At 41.3% G+C, this 22364-nt stretch overlaps 1 protein-coding gene across 2 annotated transcripts in view; it reads right to left on the bottom strand.

Annotated features, from left to right (window-relative positions):
* Positions 1-623: 623 nt before the first annotated feature.
* The window catches only part of vldlr (very low density lipoprotein receptor), a 30432-nt gene continuing 8691 nt past the window's right edge, over positions 624-22364 (bottom strand). Inside the window, exons 3-19 of one of the 2 annotated variants that reach the window (XM_059969963.1) lie at positions 14779-14901; positions 13841-13963; positions 11206-11577; positions 10496-10618; positions 7390-7512; positions 6618-6737; positions 6407-6532; positions 5798-5969; positions 4501-4722; positions 4223-4341; positions 4013-4152; positions 3623-3764; positions 3103-3252; positions 2089-2187; positions 1627-1704; positions 1220-1389; positions 625-1015 (exon numbers count right to left, since the gene is read on the bottom strand). In XM_059969963.1, coding sequence (XP_059825946.1) covers positions 980-1015; positions 1220-1389; positions 1627-1704; positions 2089-2187; positions 3103-3252; positions 3623-3764; positions 4013-4152; positions 4223-4341; positions 4501-4722; positions 5798-5969; positions 6407-6532; positions 6618-6737; positions 7390-7512; positions 10496-10618; positions 11206-11577; positions 13841-13963; positions 14779-14901 — 2438 coding nt within the window. In that variant the 3' untranslated portion in view covers positions 625-979. Of the gene's footprint in view, positions 1016-1219; positions 1390-1626; positions 1705-2088; positions 2188-3102; positions 3253-3622; positions 3765-4012; positions 4153-4222; positions 4342-4500; positions 4723-5797; positions 5970-6406; positions 6533-6617; positions 6738-7389; positions 7513-10495; positions 10619-11205; positions 11578-13840; positions 13964-14778; positions 14902-22364 lie in introns of both variants that reach the window. The other variant, XM_059969964.1, reaches the window with a different exon arrangement.

Here is a 22364-nt window from a genome sequence, read left to right as displayed (position 1 = left end):
ATAAGTTATTAACTTCAAACTTTCTGCATTATTACTCAAAGAGTCGACCTGCACATGCATGTAACAAGGTGGTCCTGGACCTCCAAGTGGTGATTGATAAGTTTGTGGCCTAAGGTAGAAGGAGATGAGTTATACAGCTCTCGTTACATGCACATGCAGTTCAACTCTTAAGCCTATGACAGGAGGATAACTAAACCAAAAGGAGTTTGTATAAACCGTTAACAATTTTGCCATCAATGAATAAGCAGCTAGCACCAAGTCCTGCATGAAGGACAGGCAAAGATGGTACAAGGTAAAAACAGTAGACTTTGATCAAAAGAACCACGGTGCCTTGTGAACAGAAACATGGCCATGAAGTAGACCTATTTAAATATTTACCAATTATATATCCCTTGATCACTGCTCCAAACTATAACCAATGTCAAGCAGAGCTATGACAATTAGGCATGGGCAGGACAAATTGGATGATTAGTTAGGGAAGCCACAGCAGTTTCCATACAGAAACCAATATTGGGATAACTGTTTCAACCTAACCATTTGGAAGTGGAAAATACAACCACTTGAAGTTAAATGCAATTACGAAATTTATTATACATTAGTATTGCTTTCCCAAACATGGGTAAATCTGTAAACAATCAGGCAAAAAAATTACATTTGGCACATAAAAATTAATACAAATCCTTGGCAGTTGTCAGTCTTGTCTTTCAACCATTTGGAAAAAGTGTTACTGATATTTGTTATTTACAGAGCTTTTAAATGGCTCACTTATTTACAGTTATACAATTTATTTAGATTATCTGCAATTTCATGGCCTTGTGCCAGAGCTTGCATAGTTAATCTAAATACCTCAAGATTGAGGAATGGTACCAAATCAGTGACATTTTACCTTAAATAAATATTTACATGTAGAAAACACTTGTCTGCAAACTACTATCACTGAGCTGGCAGCTGGTTGAAGCAATTAAAATAATCTTGAAGATCAGGCTGTATCATCTTCTGTCTTGACAATTGAAATCTAAAGAGTGAAAGATTGCAGTTTAGAACTTGTGCTCATTTAATCCACAAAATTCCTAGAAAAGGGTAACGGGTTGAAAGTTTCCATTACTAACCAGGTTACAAGATCAGACCAAGTTACTTCAAAATGTAAAATAGAGGATTTCTAAAAAAAAATTAGACTGATTGAAGTCCCTTTTATGAAGAGGAGAAAAATGTTACTTACTGCAGGATAGGTATGGCCAACTGACTGACTTTGCCTGTTGAGGTCAATGTTCAAATCATCTTCAGTGGTTTTCAAGTAGACTGGATTATCAAAGTTCATACTTTTGGTGTTCCTGTTCTGCCAGTTGCGTAGTCCAATGAAAACAGCCAAACCAGTGATTGCCAGAAGGACTGCAATTGAAGTGTCCCCAAAATCACCAATTTAAAAGTCAGACCAATACTGTAAACCAAACTATACTACAACTCAAGTTAAACACTGTTTGCCCCGACATGCAAAAACTATTTAATAATCTCAGAGTTAGAAGCTGAAGTCTAACAGGGAGGAGCAAACTTGCGATTAACACATCAGGGCTCTGAGGATAATTGTTTTCATGTTATGCTCCATCCAAGCACTAAAGAGGAACTTACCAATAGGAAGGACAATCCAAACAGCTGTTGATCCTTTCCCAAGCTGGTTCAGTTGAAGTTGAATGCTTGAATTTTTATCTGAAAACACAAAGAGCAATTCAGGTCAACTAAAGCTCATTCTAGGATCAAATCCAAACGAAAACTCATTGGCATCGCGCAATTCAAAAGACTCAAGTCAGTTGTAATTGCCTCAACTTCAGAAGTTATGTACTATTTGAAGTCTCTTGCAGGGTGGAAAGGATATGGACCAGATCTGTTACATCCATGGATTCCAGAGTTAGGATTCAACATAGAAGTATGTGCAACATTTATAAATTAGCATTCAGAAATGAGACTGGAATAGACTAGTTGAGTTGGCTGCACTTCTGCTTGAAGTGATTAGTGATAACGGGATTAATTTGCAGACTAACAGAAAAGACAAATTAAATCTTGTTTTCGAGTGAACCACAAAAGTTAAATTACCTTTAGAGCCAGGCAAGGGAGTTGGCATTGTTATGTGGGGAGCATAAAGTGCTTGAGATGCAGAAGGCAGTATGTGAGCATGTCCAGTAGTTGCAGTTCCTTTAAGAAAAGTACAGTTTCAAACACACTCAAGAATATGACACTTCAGTAAAGCAGTGTTAGAATGTGGAAGTTAATAGCGATCAAAGCTGCATCATGGGCACCTCCCATGATTTCACCTCCCTCTCCCAACCCAAAGTTATGGATCAGTTCCAGGTGAATTCAATTGAACATTAAGGATGTCAAAGTGGATTATTTACCCTGAAGATAATCTAGTACTGGACCAGTCCGCCTCTCAAAGTCTAACCCTATGTTCCCGTCATGAGAGTTAGAAACAGATCAGGCTGGCCAACTGAGCTCTGGTGAACCTGTATAGGCTAATCACCTATACTGTGGCTACAATGGATTACAGAAGCATTGATGAACGCCAACCATACCACTGACTCTGGACGATGGAGACTGGAGGTCATCAATGGCCTATTCCCCACTCGGAGCTAAGGGACTAAGAAGAGGACCAGTCCAAAACTTAAGCAGATTTCAAATAAAATCAGGGAGTGGCTTTGAGGCTTTTAAACACTAACTAACCTGCCAACCATCCAGGTATTTCTGACAAATAATTTTAGAACGTCAGGTCTGTGAACTCAGTCTCATTCCCAATTTTTCTAGTAACCCATTCTGACATACCTATCAATTGCCAAGATCCTAGCCCTCAGCCAAGGTGAATTTGCAGACCTGCAAGTCCTTGAGGCGCAAACAGACGAACATCGAGACCCATTACAGTCCTCGACACTTGTAAACACCACACAAGTTAGGACCGACTCTGGGTTGCTATAGGCAAGGCCACAGAACATCTAACTGCCCAGTATTGGACTTGCTGCATCTAATCCTGCTCAAACGTAAGCCAAAGGAGTGAAGTGCCAGGTCCTTCTAGACCAAAATTAATGGAAACAATGATTTGCCACAAGTCATACATACCCATCCTGCACTGGCGGCCATTTTGAGCTAGCTCCATTCCATTTGGACACATGCACGTGTATTTTGCTGAGTGACTATTGATTTGAGGAGCAGGCAGACACATGTATTCACACCCTCCATTCTTCAGTTGCCCACTGCACCAGTTTCTTCCTGAAGATCAAGTTGTGTCTAATTAGAGATAACAGCCTAAAAAAACCAAATTTCAAACATACACCAACACCACCCCAAATAAAACTCAGGTGAAATACTTCACTGTGTGCCCTCTATTCAATAAAGTTTTCATGTTCAATCAGGAATCTAATATGGTAAAACTCCTGCATGTAGTGCAAGCTTTTGGCTTGGAATAGTTTTCTACAGTATTAGATGTTGTTAAGTGACCAGTAGAGTAGATGGTGTCTAAAGACCAGAATTGAACAAGTAATTTATAACAGTTGTGCTACACAGATAAAGTGCATTACATTGCCTAGAATTTCTTACAGAAGTGCTGTGCACAGGTAAAGGAACTACACTAAATTCATACCTGAAGGCTGTACAAGTTCATGATAGACTATGATATCTTGAGGTTCATTCAGGTTTGAGGCCAACAGGACTACATCTATTCCTGTAAACTTGTTGGCCGCATAGATAGCATCGTTCTCTCCATCAGTCCAGAACACACGATCCTGAAAGGAATGCCACTGATTCAGCTGTTGCAGCCAAACAATCCCTGGAAATTGTCGAGTTACACACCCTGATATGACCTGAGCTATGCAAATTGCCAATTACATAAAAGGAATTCAAGTAGCACTGACGGGCACAATTTACAATGCTGCCTCCATCTTTAAAGGAGGACTCATTCAACACACTTTGTTTGTTTTGGCACACATTTCCAAGATTAAATTTGCCTTTTAAAAACACTAGGAAGTCTTACTTCAAACACAGCAACAGCAAATGGATGAGCAAGGAACTCTGCTGACAAGAGCACTCTCCTTCTGTCCTGTCCACTCAGGTCCACACTGGATAACATGTGAATCTTTGAATCCACCCAATAGAGGCGTTTTTTCACGAGATCTGCAAACAGACAAGGAAAGTCAGGCTAGGCCAGAGTGCCCAAAGCAAAGGGGAAAGTTGCAATACATACCAATTGCAATTCCATTTGGCCACTGAATATCATTGCTAACCAAGATCTGGCGATCAACGCCATTCATTCCAGCTTTCTCTATCTTTGCTGGTTCACCCCAATCTGACCAATAGACAAATCTGCAGAGAAAATTTTAGAAATCATTAGATTAATGGCAGCCATAGCATTAGTCCAAATGCAAAACTGCCATGTTCATGCTAGTGCTGGTTTTAACTCAACCCAATTGATAGCCAGAGTTCATTACTGCAAGTTCTGCAGAAGAGTATAGAATTAAATACCCAGAGAGAGGATCAACAGCTATCGAAGCTGGCTCCCTTAGATCTGTGTTAAAGAGGGTTATCTTTTTGGTCCCATCAAAGTTCGCCACAGACAATGTTTTGAACCCTAGATCAGTCCAGTAGATGTTCTTGTAAATCCAGTCCACAGCAATTCCCACAGGAATTTGCACATCACTGACAATTCTGGAATGGCCAGATGACGTCTGTTGGTCCACCAAAGTGCTGAAAGACAAATTGGGGTAATTCAGCCGAGCACAAAGCATCAAGCTAAAACTTGTTTAAATTAGTCTGTTCATCAAGTCGACTGCTCTTAAACTGGGAGAATGTTTCGCCCAGATTCACTCAGAGGCAGCACAGCCCTAGAGAGCAATTGCTGCTGTTCTCGGTTGATCAAACAAGCTGATAGAGGACATCAAGAATCAACCATTAGCTAGTCTGGAGTTATCTTCAACCTTGAATATTGATCAATGGTCATGCAGTTTATTACTCAGATTCACTAGTTGGGAGATTGGCACCTGTCCATCAGACCAGGCACATCTTAAACCACAAGTCTCTACCGTAGATCAACATTACCTAGATCCTTTCACATTTTAATGCCATACAACCCCATAAGACTCCTATGCTATTAATACTTATTCTGGTTCTGTTATTTAAGAGATTCATTGAGGATTACAAAACCTGCTGCTAAAGGTTCTCATTGAAGTACAATGTATAACCCAAACCACCCAAAATTTTATACAGGTTGCTTTCATCTGATGTTTTATTATATTTTGTTTAAAGATACAGTGTGGAAGAGGCCCTTCGAGTCACACTGACCAGCAACGCCCAAAAGCCCAGATTTAATCCTAACCCAATCATGGGGCAATTTACAATGTCCAATTAATCTATCTGGTACATCTTTTTACTGAGGAAAACCAGAGCACCCGGGGGAAACCCACGCGGAGGACATACAGGCACTCCTTACGAAAGACGTTGGGATTGAACTCCAAACTCTGATGCCCGAAGCTGTAATAGCACCACACTCTACTGTATAGTATTCAGTCACCTTTAGTGCATCTCACTCCCATATCCATCCAACTCATTTATGTTCTCATCTCTTATGTCACAATAAGATGGCCACCCACAGAGTAGATGAAATCTTCATTTTAGAAATTGCTCTACTAATTTTAAAAAGCTATTAGCTCTGGAGATATTTGAAAAGAGCATATGACCCACTGCTTCAGTGTTTAGTGGCCATGTTGATAAGAGTGTAGAGATTATGTCAAGTTGACCATTGGTTTAATGCATTGCAACTTGCCTGAAGATGGCCCGCCGGCCCAAGTCAGCCCAGAAGATTCTCTGCTCCGCCATATCAGCATCCAAAGCTATTGCATTTCTCAGCTGTTCAACAGCTTGGGTATACTCTTTGTGCTCCAATCCTATTCGCCTGATATCACGGCGATTAGTGAACATTAGATGAGGCTCTTTACCTAGGTTTGACGTAGTTTGCAATCAGTAACATGCCAAAAGTTGCACTTTAACATCCAAAGGGAATAGAAACAAAGGAAAAACAGGTAAAGAAGTAATTGAATGCATGTTTGCAATAGAATTGCTAAAGTAATTTCAATTACATCCTGCAAGGGTAGTTTTCATCATTACTCTTTTTTTTTGAAGATGTAAATCAGACTAATGTATTGGTGATAGCTTCATGCTATTGAATTTTGCCAAAACACAGCCATATGCATATAGTGCTGATCAGTTTATTAGCACCTTCAGTGTAAAAGTCAGTTTAAACTTTGGTCATCTAGAAACAGGCTGTCCAGCACTTCATTAAAACAGTGAGAAGTCTGGGTTAAGACCTTAGACCATCTCCAATGAAGATTATGTTATTTAAATGAAATTGGCCTCAAATAAGTACCATGCTTACCTATTGCCTTGCAAACACCATTGGCTGGATCCATTTGATACCCATTATAACATTCACATTTATAGCCTCCTTTCAAATTAATGCAAATTTGACTACAAATCCCAGGGTTCTGGCATTCATCAACATCTGTAGGGGGTCAAGCAGGAGTACAAGAGTCAACAACTGTTTTTTTAAGTGCAGGAATCTTATTACTAAAACAATAGTCACTTACCGCCACATGTCTTTTGGTCAACCAACTCAAAGCCAGCAGGGCAGTCACATTCATAGCCAATGACAAGATCTCTGCAGATATGGGAGCAACCACCATTGTTCACCAAGCATTCATTCAAACCTAGATAAAAATATGAAATGCACTACTTTAACAGCCATTCCTGCCTCAAGAAAACGTCAACATGCGATTGAAAATATGTTAGTTTAAGAGGCGATATTGTTTGCATGGAAGTCATTAACATACACCAGGTTAAATCAGCTCAGGTTGCTGGAAATTTATAGTGCTTTTAAAAAAGTTAAAAGACTCAAACTTCAAAACATTGATCGGTGAGGTGAAACTGTCACATCGAATATATTTTGACATACGACATGATTGCCAAAAATCTGGTAATCACAAAATTCTACAAAGCACAAGCAGAATCCTTTGGTATTTATGTTTCCCATAAAACATTTATTGAAATAGTAAGAGTCAAAATGAAAGAGCGTGAGCTCGTGGACTAGTTTTCTGGATATGGTCCTTCTGGAAAGGCTTTCCGACCCAGGGTTCAGTCACTTGTTTATGAAGTTGTTACTATGCAGCTGCTGCAAGAAAAGTTGACTTGTGGAACTGTGCTGCAAACTGTACTTTGCCCAGTTTGAAAAAAACATGGGAACCTAATGCAGTTCATGGCAAAGATCTGCTACACAGGTAAGTAGAAGGATGAGGTGCAAAGTTAGCTCCGCCAGTTATTGAGAATCTGCTACATCCATTACAACTCTGGGAGACAACTTACCACATTCTTTGAGAGGCTCATCACTCCAGTCCATGCAATTCTGCTGCTGATTACACACTTGAGTCATGTCAATGCATTCTCCACTGCGGCACTTGAAGTTAGTTGGCCCAGAACAATCTGAAACTGCAATGGTGGACACAAGGCAGAGCAGAGGAGAGTCAGTGGACACTGTTTACTTACATTTTCAAAAAGCCTTTGACAAGATGTTGCAATGAGGCTGCTGAACAAGATGAGTCTGTTATTACAGGAGAGGTTTTAGCATGGACAGCAGATTGGCTGAAACTAACAAAGAGTGGGAATAAAGAGGGCCTTATTCTTCTTGGCTGCCAGTGAGTAGTGGTGTTCTGCAGGAGTTGGTGTTGGTTCTACTATCTTTCATGTTATGTCAATGATCTGGAAGACAGAATTGATGGCTTTGTGGCCAAGTGTGCAGATGATACAAAGATAATTGGAGGGGCAGGTAGGGTTTAGAAAGCAGGGAGTCAGTAGAAGGACTTGGACAGCTTAGGAGAAGGAGCAAAGAGGCAGGCGGAACACAGTGTAAGGAAGTATACCGTTGTGCACGATAGTCAATGGAATAAAGACAACGACCATTTTTTAAACAGGGAGTGAATTCAGAAAGCCGAGGTGCAAAGGGTCTTAGGAGTCCTCTTGGAGAATTTCCCAAGGTTAGCTTGCAAGTTGAGTTTATAATAAGGAAAGCAATTGCAACGTTAACATTCATTTCAAGGGGACTAGAAAATAAATTAAAGGATGTAATGCCGAGACTTCAAGGCATTGGTCAGACCACATTTGGAGTACTGAGAGCAATTTTGGGCCTCATATCCAAGGATGCACTGGCAGTGGTGAGGGACTAGAGCATGTGTACAAGAATGATTCCAGAATTAAAAGGGATACTGTGTTTGATAGCTCTGGGCTTGTACTTACTGGAGTTTAGAAGAATGGATTGGGGGTGGGGGGGGGAAAGAAAAGAGGAGAATTTCATTGAAATATACTGAATTACATGCCTACAGTGGACATGGAGAGAATGGTTTCCAATTGTGAGAGAGTCTAGGACCAGAGGACACAGCCTTGGAAATGAAGGATGAACATTGGACTTTCTTTAGCAAGAGGGTGGTGAATCTGTGGAACTCACTGCTACACATGGTTGTGGAGGCCAAGACATTGGGCATGTTTAAAGCAGAGGTTGACAAGCCCTTGATGACAAGGTATAATACTAGAAAATGAAGACTTTACTTCCAAAATATTTTTGGGTGTAACTTATGAATTTTGGGCTGCTGATCATGAAAATTCCTATAATACAATTTTTTTTTGGAATCGCCTACATATGTTATTTCAATTCTTAATTCAAGTATATTAAAATGTTGCCCAAAATGCAAGCTGAGAAGTTTCCCATCTTGTCTGGGTTTGCCTGGACATGTCTTGGGTTGCCAGCATAACCCACAACAATGGTGTCTTTTTATTGATTCTCCAGTGTTAAGCCTGAAAGCTGGTCTGTGAAAGAAAGCTACTGAAATTTGGAAGTCTTGTCGAAACGTACACAGTACAGCAACTATAACCATATAACAATTACAGCACGGAAACAGGCCATCTCGGCCCTTCTAGTCCGTGCTGAACGTTTACTCTCACCTAGTCCCACCGACCTGCACTCAGCCCATAACCCTCCATTCCTTTCCTGTCCATATACCTATCCAATTTTTTTTTATATATAAAATAAATGACAATATCGAATTTGTCTCTACCACTTCTACTGGAAGCTCGTTCCACACAGCTACCACTCTCTGAGTAAAGTTCCCACTCGTGTTACCCCTAAACTTTTGCCCCTTAACTCTCAACTCACGTCCTCTTGTTTGAATCTCCCCTACTCTCAGTGGAAAAAGCCTATCCATGTCAACTCGATCTATCCCCCTCATTATTTTAAATACCTCCATCAAGTCCCCCCTCAACCTTCTATGCTCCAAAGAATAAAGACCTAACTTGTTCAACCTTTCTCTGTGAATTAGGTGCTGAAACCCAGGTAACATTCTATTACATCTCCTCTGTAATCTATTTTGTAATCTATCTTTCCTATAATTCGGTGACCAGAACTGTACACAATACTCCAAATTTGGTCTCACCAACTACAACTGGAACATCTGAAAGTAGGAGCATTGTTACTAGGGATGCAGCTCAGATACAATAAGTGCTGTTGCTTCATTTGTAAATGGGATAGCCTTGCTAAAGAATCTCATTACATTAAAAATGATTGACAGTTGGTTCCAGGGCTGGAAAGTATTGCACACAAGCCAACTGTAGACCCAAAGATACTTTTTGCCTCCCCTTCATGTAAAAAGTGGGGCTTATGAAAAGTTCTGTGAAAGCGATGAACAAAATGGTGAAGAATTTCGATATTTGAGACAGATGTTTCCCAGAATAACTGATGCCAAGACTAAGGAATACATTTTTGTTTCTCTACAAATTAAACAGGTCATCAATGACAGATGATTCTCAGAACTTCTAGTAGGACCAGAGAAAAATCACATGGAAGGCATTGGAGGAATATGTTGAAAATTTTCTTGGCAACTACAGAGCACCAAACTACATGCAGCTGATTGACAACATGCTTCATATAAAACGAAGTGCAAAATGTCACTAAAGATTCAATTTCTGCATTCCCTGCAAATCATGGTGCTATCAGTGACAAACAGGGTGAAAGGTTTCACCAAGACATCGGGGTCTTGGAGAAACAGTATCAGGGCAACTGGAATCCATCAATGCTGGCCAATTATCGTTGGATACTTAAGACAGAAGCCTTGGACACAGCACAACTCTTTAAAACAAAAATCAGCAAAGTAGTTTTAGCTTATTTGAACTATTGCAAATTGTCAGCACCATGATACAATTAAAACATTACATTCTATAAAAGTTAGTTTCTTGTTTCTCAAAATTCCTATGTGGTACAAGTAGTCTGAAATTATTTGTGTCAGTTTCAAGCAGTCTATCATAACCAAAAAAATTCTGAGGCGAGGACAAAGCAGGCTTGATGGACTGAATGGTCTAATTTTGTTTCTATATCTTATGGTCTTAAGCTACTCTTGAATTTTGTGGTCAAATTTACTACACTTACCATTCCTACAGTTAATTTCATCAGTGCCATCAGGACAGTCTCTAAACCCATTACATTGTCTGCTACCATGGATGCAGCTGCCATCACCACATCTGAAGTTGTCTGGTCTACAAGTCAGGGGTGCTGGAAAAAAAAACAAAATGCAAATTGGAGGCAAGAGGTCAAGTGTAGGGCCTATAGCAAGTTATCTGGTTTAATCAGAACACCAAATGGAAGTTGCTTAAACATTCATAGACTACAAAATGTGGCCAGTTAGACATCCCCCATGTAGCTGCCTTTGAAGCAACAGCAGTTTGCCTTTGATAGCAGAATCCATGTGAAGTCACTCATTGACACTTGAAGGTTTGACCGTCGAAGATTCCACAAGTGTCTGAAACCCACATCTTTAAATTGCTTGCAAGTTAATTGCTATACTGATGAAGTGCTCAGCATCCTCTATAAATGGTTATAACCCTCCCTTCCCCTGAACATAGATGGGAAAAGTAGCTTGGCTATTCACATACTGCGGTCGAGTCTAGACCTGCAGACCTGACTAAATGCCTGCTACATCTTTCTCAAGTGAACTTTAGTTAACTTGGATACACCCAGTCTTAAATTACAAAGCATCCAAGTGATGGAATCTGACCCACTAATAAAGTTGCCTAAAATTCAACATTCTTACAATTACTAAAGTTCAGATTCAAATGCCAATTCTTAAAAGTTAAACGTACGGCAGTTGATTTCGTCACTTGCATCCCGGCAGTCAGCATCACCATCACAGTACCACCTGCGATGAATACATTCACCAGAATCACACTGGAGTTCGGCAGCCGAGCACATCACCAGCGGAGGGAGAGTACGACCACAGCGCTCCGTCGATTCATCGGAGTGATCGGCACAGTCAATGTCACTGTCACACACCCACTGAAGGGGGATACATTCCGAGCTGTTGCACTGAAACTCGTGGGAGCCACAGGTGGGCGGAGCACATCCCCTTTCATCACTTCCATCACCACAATCATCTTCACCGTTACATACAAAAGTCTGGGAGATACATCTACCGCTCGAGCAAGTGAATTCCTGGACACTGCAAGTAAGGGCACCTGAGAAGATGCAACATTAAAATCATGTTGGAGGTGGATCTTAATTAGGGCTGCAATGCAGTAATGTCAAATGGGCCGCATTGCAAGCTGTATTGGGACAAAATGATAAATTAAAACAAGACAAATTTTCGCAGCAGTTTACTGAGAGACTTATTTAACAAGGGAATTAGGATCATTTAATCCACAAGAAGGTCAATCTCCATGAAAGATCAAGTGTCAGAGCAGCAAGACTTGCTGCTGTACAGAACAAAGACTTCCCTCTCGTTTTCCATCATGCACCCCCCCCCCCCATGAAATACTTCTAAGGCTTTACAAAATAGTGTTGCCCAAACTCAAGCTAGATTTGGAAAGCCTGTCTTATTGACCTTGGAGAGTAAAGTTCCATGGTAGGTAGGACAACAAAAAAAACCTCGTACTCAGTGCTCAATAATTAAACAAACACCTTGCTTTGTCTTTAAAGACTAGACAAGATCACATTTCAAGTGGATATTCTGACCCTGCACCACAATTTCTCAGCCAGGAAAAGAAACCACACCCCCAACTTCCCCACTGAACCTCAAGAACAAGTGACCAAAATGAAATAGGATCTCACTACTGCACAGTCCAAGGAACCGCCAGTATACAAGGTTATAAAGGAGAGCTTTTGACAAATTGCCATAACATTGAGTGCAGGAGTTGGGATTTAAGTGGAAGTTGTACAAGACATTGGTGAGTCCTAACTTGGAATATTGTGTGCAGCTCTGGTTACCAACATACAGGAAATACAACAATAAGATTGAAAGCATAGAGGGAAAACTTACGAGGATGCTGCCAGTTATTTCCTAGAGCATAGGAGAACAACGGGAGATTTGACAGGAGGTACAGTCGGCCCTCCTTACCCGTGGGGGACTGGTTCCAGGACCCCCCGAGAATACCAAAAAACATAGATGCTCAAGTCCCTTATATAAAATGGCATAGTACTTGTAAATAACCTACACACATCCATCCGTATGCTTTAAATCATCTCTTGATTACATAATACCTAATGTAAATGCTATGTAAATAGTTGTTATACTGTATTGTTTAGGGAATAATAACAAGAAAAAAAGCCTGTACATGCTCAGTACAGATACAACCATCGTAGCTCTTCCGGGAACGCCGATGCCGATTCTCCCGTGTTCTTTAAGTTCTTGAGGCTGTAGCACTATACATAGCTAGCCAGCCATTCCTTACTAGCCTTAAAACTCCTTCCTCTCGCTCACAACACAAGTAGCGAACAAACGAGATACAAGGAGAACAATGTTCAGCTTCCGGGTTTTCCCAATCCACGGTTGGTTGAATCCGCGCATGTGGAACCCACAGATAAGGAGGGCCGACTGTATACAAAATCTGAGTATAGATAAGGTAAACGTAGACGGGGTTTTTCCACTGATTCTGGAACTAGAGGTCATTAGTTAAGGGTGAAAGGTGAAATATTTAAGGGGAACTTCACCCAGAGGGAGGTGACAGTGTTGAATCAGCTCTCAGCAGAAATGAATGTGGGTTTGATTTCAGCATTCAAGAAACTTGGATAAATAAAATAGATGGGCTATGGTTCAAGTTCAGGATCAGATTGACGGGGTTTAGGCACAATAATAGTTTGGCATGGACTAGATGGGCCTGTTTCTGTTCTGTGGTGCTCTATGACTTTTAAGACCAACCCTGACGCAGGAATTGACCACAGTTATCGCTGTATCAATGTCTACCAGCTTCTGATTGAAGCAGGCTGAAGCTTTTAAAAACAGAAGGAAACGTTAACATTGTAGAAGTCAGCTAGCATTTACACTCACTTTATGTTTTGTCACCACTTGAAGCATGAAGAGCAATTGCTGCTCAACATCGATGTGTCGTATCAATGTCAGTCCCAACTGAATGGAGAGCACTCAGACCGTGCTGTCTCCCCAGGGAGCAACTCCATTACATCCATTTTCACATTTTCTAGGAACTTACTCTCACATACAATCAACTCCTGATCACCTTTGCCATGAACCTATTAGGGAAGGTTCCAGTAGCCAACTAATCTACAAAATTATGGCAGGAATCTCACATGACCAGAGTGAAGTGTGCATGGCCCTTAGTATAATCAAAATCAAACCCAGTTCCTTGGGGCAGAAGGGCAACAGCTCTACCTGCTGTAACATCTCATGAACAGCCATTCTAACAGAATGGCCTGACAGTCAATACTTCAAAGCCAACCCAAAGGGACAAAGTAATGCCCAGCTCTTGTATCGGCATTGCAACCTACCACAGTTCTCTTCGTCTCCACCATTATCACAATCTTGTTCACCATCACATCTCCAGGACACAGGGATACACTGAGTAGATCCAGGGTTGCAGCTGATTTCATTGACATGGCAAGTTCTCATGTCTATAGAGTTTTAAAACAAAAAGCTATTATTAGGAAATAAATTTTAAAAGGGCAGGCAAAATAAACAAGTGTGTTATACAAACAACTATTAACTAAGTCCTCAATTAAAAAGATTTGCAAAACATTCCATTGGTCAGGCAGCACCTGCAGAGAAAAATTTGATATTGCTGGTATAATATCTTTTAGAAACCTTTACAGTCAGTGACAGCTTGGAAACAGGCTTTTTAGTCAGTTGTTTTTAAACACCAAAGCTATTCCAGCTAATTTTATTCTCCACCCATTTCCATCGCCCTACCTAGAATGTTACATTTATTTACACACCAGTTAATCTGTGCAATCACAAGGGTGTAAAACTCCATGAAAAGGTCAGATTGAACCCTGGCTGGAGGTGTGGCTCTATACTGGTAATGTTCTTTCATTCTCTCCCTCCCTCACCTTCAGGTTTCAGGACTGCAGTACAAGACGGTCTTCTGTGCTATGGTGGAAACACAGTTAATGACATCTGCACAGCAGCCTGATTTGCAGTATAATGGCCCACACAAAACATGCTGCAGAAGGTCACATTAGCAACTAATCCAATTTTAAACACCCATAATGATAGAAGTGTACAAGCAGTGCCAACATTTAATTTTTGGCAATAAAGTATCCTGTTCCAATTGAGAATCCCCAAATGTATTAGAACTGTGTTTCATGAACCAATTTATAGCAGAAACACTAACCCAAGTAGTTGAAATTCCAGACCAGAAATTGGAGTCTTAATCCAGAGTTGACTATGACTACATCCCCAGATCTAGTAGATTCAGCTCAATACTCACGACACACTTCTGTACTTTCGTCTGATCCATCCTCACAGTCAGCATCCCCATCACATTGCCATCTTCCAGGCACACAATGTCCATCACGGCATGCAAAGTCAGAACTACCACATGTTTTTTTAGCTAAGAAAATAGAATCCAGATTAGTACAAAACCCTAGGATGATTAAACGTATGAGTGTTCTTTAAGCAACTGGATTCTGTCAAAACCACCTGTTTGTACACATGGAACTCTATGGAAGTTTGGTAAAAATCTAGGTTTCCACACCTTGGGGTAGATTTTTAAAAGGTGTAATTAAAAGTATTTAGCCTGTTGCTGCTTTTACTTCCACACTACACAGGATAAATCTGTAACCGAAGCTTTTTCTCTTAGTTTTTACCCTCCGTCCACACTAAAACGGCATTTTTGTCCCCTGAAACCAGAGCTTTTCAGAAACACTCTCCAGGGTGTGTAATTTTGAAAATGCCGCTTGGCTGCAGCAGTATAGACAGGGTAACCGGAGAAATCTAAAAACGCTGTCATGACATGCCAGAACAGATGGTGACGGCAGCACACCATTTTATTGTTTTCTCAAATGCAACCTAACAATTTCAGAACAGAGGCAACGAGACTTGAAGCCAGAAGAGTTAGAAATGTACTCACCAAATACTTTGACCCATAACTTATTGAATAAATAAGTATACTCACTTTGCCCTGTTTTCTGTCCTTGCTTGTATGAAGGTGGTTTACCTATATATGCAAGTACTTCTCTGACAATAGATGTGTAACAGCCTGATGTAGCATTGTATGGAAATACAATACTAATGCAGACATGTTTTACACATTTAACAAGGTACTTTATTAATGCAACAGAGTTAGTCAGTTTCTCAATGTTCGTTGTCAGCCGGGTCATACTGTCCGTGAACTCCCTGTTGGTTGCCTCCATACACTCCAGTATTAGTTTTAAGTTTTAAGTCCTCCTGCATGAGAGCCAACAGCAGTCTGTCGTTTAAGATTTTCTAGTCTGTAACTGCACAAATGTACACTTTCACAGCGAGATTTGACACCAAACATGTCACTTGTTTTCAGGAGATGTGTCCTGCACATGCCCAGTAGGAGGAGATTCGCTGAAATCTCCGTTTTTAACGTGGACAGAGATATTTTTTAAAACACATAGTGTGGACGCCTATCGTTTTTACATGAAACTGGCGTTCTGAAAATTATCCGGTCTGGTGTGGACATAGCCTTAGATTTCAGTTGGGGGGGGGGGGGGGTGGAAATTGTTGTTCACTGCAATCCATTTGCATCAGTTATCAATGCAATACTGCTCACTGTCTACCAGTAGCACCTTGAAGGGAACTCCAAATAATACAAAACATTTCATATTCGACAAGAAACATGTGCATTGACTTCAGATAATTTTAGGAAAGATTTCTTTGAATTAGTACTCAAATCAGTGTTAAGTAAATTACAAAGCTGCAGGCAAACTACTGATTCTGTAAGTAACCCTCTGATGAAATTTAAGAGGTTAAATATGCAAGTTCTTAAATAAACCAGTGGGTGATTTGTAAAACCAATCAAGATATTCAAGATCAGCAATTAAAATTAGGCATTTAAAGAAACTACCCCAATCAGCATTAGATTATAACCCTTACATGGAAAAATCAGGAGTGACTTATAGAAAACAGGAGTTGTCATGTTGATGACCCCGTCATCTGTTTGATATAGTGACTACCTACTCCTTTAAGGGTATTGTTTCGTGCAAACCATGATAATTTCATTAATTTACCACACTACCCTTGTCAGAGTAATTATTTACAACTTCTCAGATTCAGACCTTCCACTGCAACAATCACCTTTAATCTTAACCCACCTTCAGTTCTTTCTGCAAGTTACCAACTCCTAGCTGCAGGGTCTAGATTTGTAAATCACCATTTCAGATACTCATCCTGTACTGGTCACTTTTCATCATTTATTGCCACTCTTTTACACATTTATACTACTGTTTATTTTATTGTAACAGAGTAGGAGATCACAGATAGAGTTGGAGACACTTGCTTATTAGTAACTTAGCAAAAGCCAATAAAAAGAAACAAAGCATAAGTGGAGCAGCTATTGTGGGAGTGGGCCAGTGTTCGAGTGGGGGCTATAGCAAGAACAGGCAGAGGCTCCAAGTTTCTTGTATTTCTTTTCTCCCTTTGTCTAATAGTATATAATTAATGCACTAAGAGTAGATCTAGGGTTAATGGCATGTTCTTTGCGTGAGGCATGGTGACTCTGGGAGACTGCCAGTCTCCCTGATACTACACATACATAAAGTGCATCAGGCTGATGCTCCTTGGAGATTGTGCCAAGGAAGACGTTTGGCTCATACAGGAGAATGAGGTGATAGGTAGGAGCTACAGGGAGGTTGTCACCCCACAAGTTGCAGGAGGCAGGTAGCTGGGTAAAAGTTAGGAGAGTGAAAGGGAATAGACAGTCAGTGCAGAGTGTACCTGTGGCCATTACCCTCAATAATAAGTACACTGCTTTGGATAAGTTCAGGTGTCCCCCGTTTTACTGAACGTTCGCTTTATGACACCTCTCTGTTACAAAAGGCCTACATTAGTTACCTGTTTCCGCTAACAGAAGGTGTCTTCACTGTTACGAAAAAAGGCAGCACGCGCCGAGCAGCCAAGTTCCTCCCCTGGAACTGCATTCTAGCCTGCATTGTGTAAACACGTGCCTGTGTGCATCTGTGCTTTATGTTGATTTATTTTGTGTATCCGCTAGCAAGATGAGTTCTAAGACATCGGAAGGCCTAAAAGAGTGTGTAAGCGTGTTACACTTAGCGTAAAACTAGGCATAATTAAGCATTTCGATCATAGTGAATGAAGTAAGTACATAGAGAATTTGGCTAAAGGTTTGTGGAAGTTGACAAAGATGATGTTGAAGAGTTTTTGGCATCCTTTGACCAAGAACTGACAGATGATGAGCTGATGCAATTGCAGGAGGAAAGGATAACAATCGAAACCGAACGCAGTAGTGAACGGCCCAAAAGTGAAGTCATTCAGGAACTGAACGTGAAGCAATTGCGTGACATTTTCGCTACAATTGACAATGCTGCAATGATTGCAGAAAAGTACGACTTTAATTTTGAAAGGGTGCGTATGTTTAGGGCATATTTGCAGGATGTTTTGAGTGCTTACAAAGAACTGTATGATACAAAAATGTGCGAGGCTAAGCAGTCAAGCATACTGTCGTTTTTCAAGCCTTCCACATCAGCCACAGCAGACGACAAACCTCGACCTTCGACATCAAGGCATGCAGACATAGAAGAAGGTGACCTGCCTGCCCTGATGGAAACAGACGACGGTGAGATGACATCCCAGTCTCCTCTACCTCCCACCACCCCAACCTCTGATGACTCAGCCTAACACACCAGTGTGCTCGCTATCTTCCCAATATCAGTAAGTGAAACTACAGTGTACATACATTATTTCTACTTTATATAGGCTGTGTGTTTTTGTGTGTTACTTGGTTTGATTTGGCAGCTTCATAGCTTAAAGGTTACCGGAGAGATTGCTTCTGCTGAGAGCTCTTGCGCCGAGTGTTTCTGCCGAGAGCGCTTGCGTGAGATTATCACTACGGTGGACAGTGCTGCAATGATTGCACAAAAGTATTCCTACTATATATAGGCTGTATATTAATCATATCATTCCTGCTTTTACTATATGTTACTGTTAACTTAGGTTTTATGTGTTATTTGGCATGATTTGGTAGGTTATTTTTCAGGTCTGTGAATGCTCACAAATTTTTCCCATATAAATAAATGGTAATTTTTTCTTCACTTTACAACATTCCGGCTTACAAACCATTTCATAGGTACACTCGACCTTCAGATAGTGGGGGAAACCTGTATACTGCTTTGGATTACTTTATGGGGGGGGGGGTGGGCGGGGTCAACCTACCAGGGAAGCTGCAATAATCGGGCCTCCGGTACTGGGTCTGACTCTGTGGCTCACAAGGGAAGGGGGTGGGGAAGGCATGCTGTAGTGATAAGGGATTCTATAGTTAGAGGAGAGGCAGGAGATTCTGTGAATGTGAAAGAGACACCTAGATGCCAGGGTCAGGGATGTCTCAGATTGGGTCCAAAGCATTCTAAAGGGCAAGGGTGAACCGCTGGAAGTTGTAGTATATATTGGTAGCTAAGACATCGGAAGGAAAAGGGATGAGGTCCTGAAGAGAAAATATAATTAGGTAGAAATGGTGAAAACAAGACCTCGAGGGTGGTAATCTCTGGCTTGCTGCCTGTGCTACATTCCAGTGAGGGCATGATTAAGATGAGTTGGCTGAGGAACTGGTGCAGGGGACATGGTTTCAGATTTCTGGATCATTGGGATCTCTTCTGGGGAAAGTATGGCTTGTACAGAAAGGACATGTTACACCTGAACTCAAGGGGCACTAACATTCTTATGGGCAGGTTTGCTAGAGCTGTTGGGGAGGGTGGAAACTAATTTGACAGGGGATGGGAACTGGAGTGACAAGGCTGAGGATGGAGCAACTGCTCGACAGGTAGATGCAGTGTGCAGTGAGACTGAGGAAGAACAGGCAGATGATAAGGCAAAATTGCCATCAGTGGGAGGAGTTGAAGTATAACATGGGGTAAAATTGAAAAGGATGATGAATACAGCATGTATTTGAATGCACATAGTACACAGAATAAGGTAGATGATCTTGTAAAGCAGTTAGAGATTGGCATTGTGGGCATCACTAAGTAATGGCTGAAAGACGATTATAGTTGGGAAGTTAACATCAAAAGGATACACCTTATAATCACAAGGACAGAAGGTAGGTGGAGTGAGAGGTGCGGCTAAGGTAAAAAAAAGATAAATGCGCCACGGAAGAGGCAATTCTGGATTGGGTGTTGTGTAATGAAGCAGATTTTATTAGACAGCTCAAGGTAAGAAACCACTAGGAAGCAGTGATCATGACGGAACTTACCCTGTGATTTGAGAGGGAGAAGCTAAAGTTAGATGTATCAGTATTGTAGTAGAGCAAGGGGACTACACAGGCGACTGAGAAGAGCTGGTCAAAGCTGGTTTGAGGGGATGCTAGCAGGGAAGAGAGCAGAACAATGGCTGGAATTTCTGGGAACAACTCTGAAGGCACAGGGTAGGTACATCTCAGAGGTATTCTAAAAGGAGATGACAGAGGGCAAATAAGAAAACAAAAATTAGTGGGAAGGTAGACGAATGGAATGTTTTTTAAAAAAAAACTAAGAAGAGGCAACTAGAAAAAAAACAGAAAAGATGAAATATGAAGGCAAGTTCCCCAAGATATCAAAAGCTCTCTCTTCCCCCCCACCCACCAGATAGATAGATAGAAATAAAAATAAGAGTAAAAGAGGTGAAAGTGGATATCATCCTGCTGGAAAACTACACTGAGGGGGTAGTAATGGGAAACAATGAAATGTTGGATAAACTTAAGTATTTTATGGCAGTATACCAGAAATTTCCAGAGTCAGGGAGCAGAGACAAGTGTAATTATTATCACTGAAGTGAAGGTGCTTGGAAGCTGAAAGGTCTGAACATAGGTAAATCACCTGCAACAAGTGGACTATGCCCCAGGGTTCTGAAAGAGGTAGCTGAAGAGATTGTGGAGACATTAACGATCTTTCAAGAACCACTAGATTCTAGAATTGTTCCAGAAAACTGGAAAATTGCAGCTGTCACTCCACTCCTCAAGAAAGGAGACAGGCAGAGGAAAGCTAAGGTGAAATCTTGCCCAACAAATCTACATGAATTCTTTGAGAAAATAACAGGCAGAAAAGACAAAGGAAAGTCTGTGGATTTTCAGAAGGCCTTTGACAAGGTGCCGCACATGAGGCTGCTTAATAACACAAGAGCCCGTAATATTATGGGAAAAATACCACCATGATTGAAGGTTGGCTGACTGGCAGGAGACAATTTCAGAATAAAGGGGACCCTATTCTGGTTGAATGCCAGTGACTACTGGTGTTCTGCAGGAGTCATTGTTGGGACAGTTTGTTTTCATATTATGTTACTGATTTGGATGACAGAATTAATTGCTTTTTGACAAAGTTTGCTAATGATACCAAGATAGTGGAGGGGCAGGGAGTGTTCAGGAAGCAGGGAGTGTGTAGAAGAGCTTAAAATTCAAATTGGCCTCAGTTGAGCACAGGGACAAGTAAACCTCACAGAGCAGCGAGCTCTACTCCGGCCCATCCCTCGCCTTCAGCCTCAACACTGACCTTTTCAATCTGGCCCGGTGTTTAAATCAGCTGAACAGCAGGTTGATCCTTACTCTCAGACCTGGGCCTTGCCACTTCAATATGCTCTCAGGTCCAGAACCTGCTGCCTCAGTTTGGTTCATACCCAATCTTCCCAATTCAGCCCAGTGCTTAGAACAGTCAAACTTCAGCTTATTCCTCACTCAAGCCTAACCCCACCTCCTCAACACTGCCTCACGCCAGCTCTACTGCTTTGAGTCACCTCCAAGTCCACTCCTGCAGCCAAACATTGGCTCATTCCCCATTCTCGGGCCCAGGCTCTGCACCCGTGGTTTGGCCCATATACGCCACGGTACAACCATCCTGCGACTTTGAGACTTCAGTTCACGCTGCAGAAGTGCCAGGTTGCACAGGTGGTTCAAAAGCTCATCTCCAAAAGGGAAGACACAGGCTATTGATTGCAGTGATCGTTTTCAAGAAAAAGGGTGATTAATGAAGTACTTAATAGTTGTGCTTGCTGTCAGCAAGTCTGTGCTGCTGAAGCTCAACAACATCTTAAATTTGGACTTGGATTGGGAGAACGGGCAGACGTGGCAGAAAGAATAGTGTCGAGAAGTGTAGGGTTATGCACTTTGGTAGAAAGCACAAAGTTGTAGACCATTTCTAAACAGGGAGAAAGTAAAATCCAGAGGAGCAATGGAGTCCTTGGAACAAGATTCCCTAAAGGTTATCTTGCAGCTTCAGTCAGTGGTGAGGAAGGCAAATGCAATGTTAACATTCATTCCAAGAGGACTAAAATACAAGAGCAAGGACGAAATGCTGAGGCTTTAAGGCATTGGTCTGATCGCTCTTGGAGCATTATGAGCAGTGTTGGGCCCTTTATCCAAAAAAAGGATGTGCTGGCATTGGAGAGGGTCCAGAGGTAGTTCAGGAGAGTGATTCTGCAATGAAAGGGTTAACATATGAGGACTGTTTCATGGCTTTGGGCCTGTACTTGCTGGAATTTAGAAGAACAAGGGGGACCTAATTAAACCTTATTGAATATTGAAAGGGCTAGATAGAGTGGGCGCAGAGAGCACGTTTTCTATACGGGGGAGTCTGAGACCAGAAGACAGCCTCAGAATAGAGGGACGTCCATTAGAACAAAAACAAGGAGGAATTTCTTTAGCCAGAGAATGGTTAATTTGTAGAATTCTTTGTCGGACCGCCGTGGAGGCCAAGTCATTGTTAAACTGGAGGTTAATAGGTTCTTCATTAGGAATAATAGAGTCTTGATGGAATAGCAGAGCAGACACAATGGGTTGAACAGTCTAATTCTGCTGCTATGCCTTAGTGCCAGTAACATTATACTGCCTTATATCAACGTGCTCCTTGC

Source organism: Hypanus sabinus, chromosome 5 (genome assembly GCF_030144855.1).
Source record: "Hypanus sabinus isolate sHypSab1 chromosome 5, sHypSab1.hap1, whole genome shotgun sequence".
Classification (NCBI taxonomy): domain Eukaryota; kingdom Metazoa; phylum Chordata; class Chondrichthyes; order Myliobatiformes; family Dasyatidae; genus Hypanus; species Hypanus sabinus.
Note: the sequence above shows the minus strand (reverse complement) of the source record. Positions and strands in the feature narration are given on the sequence as shown.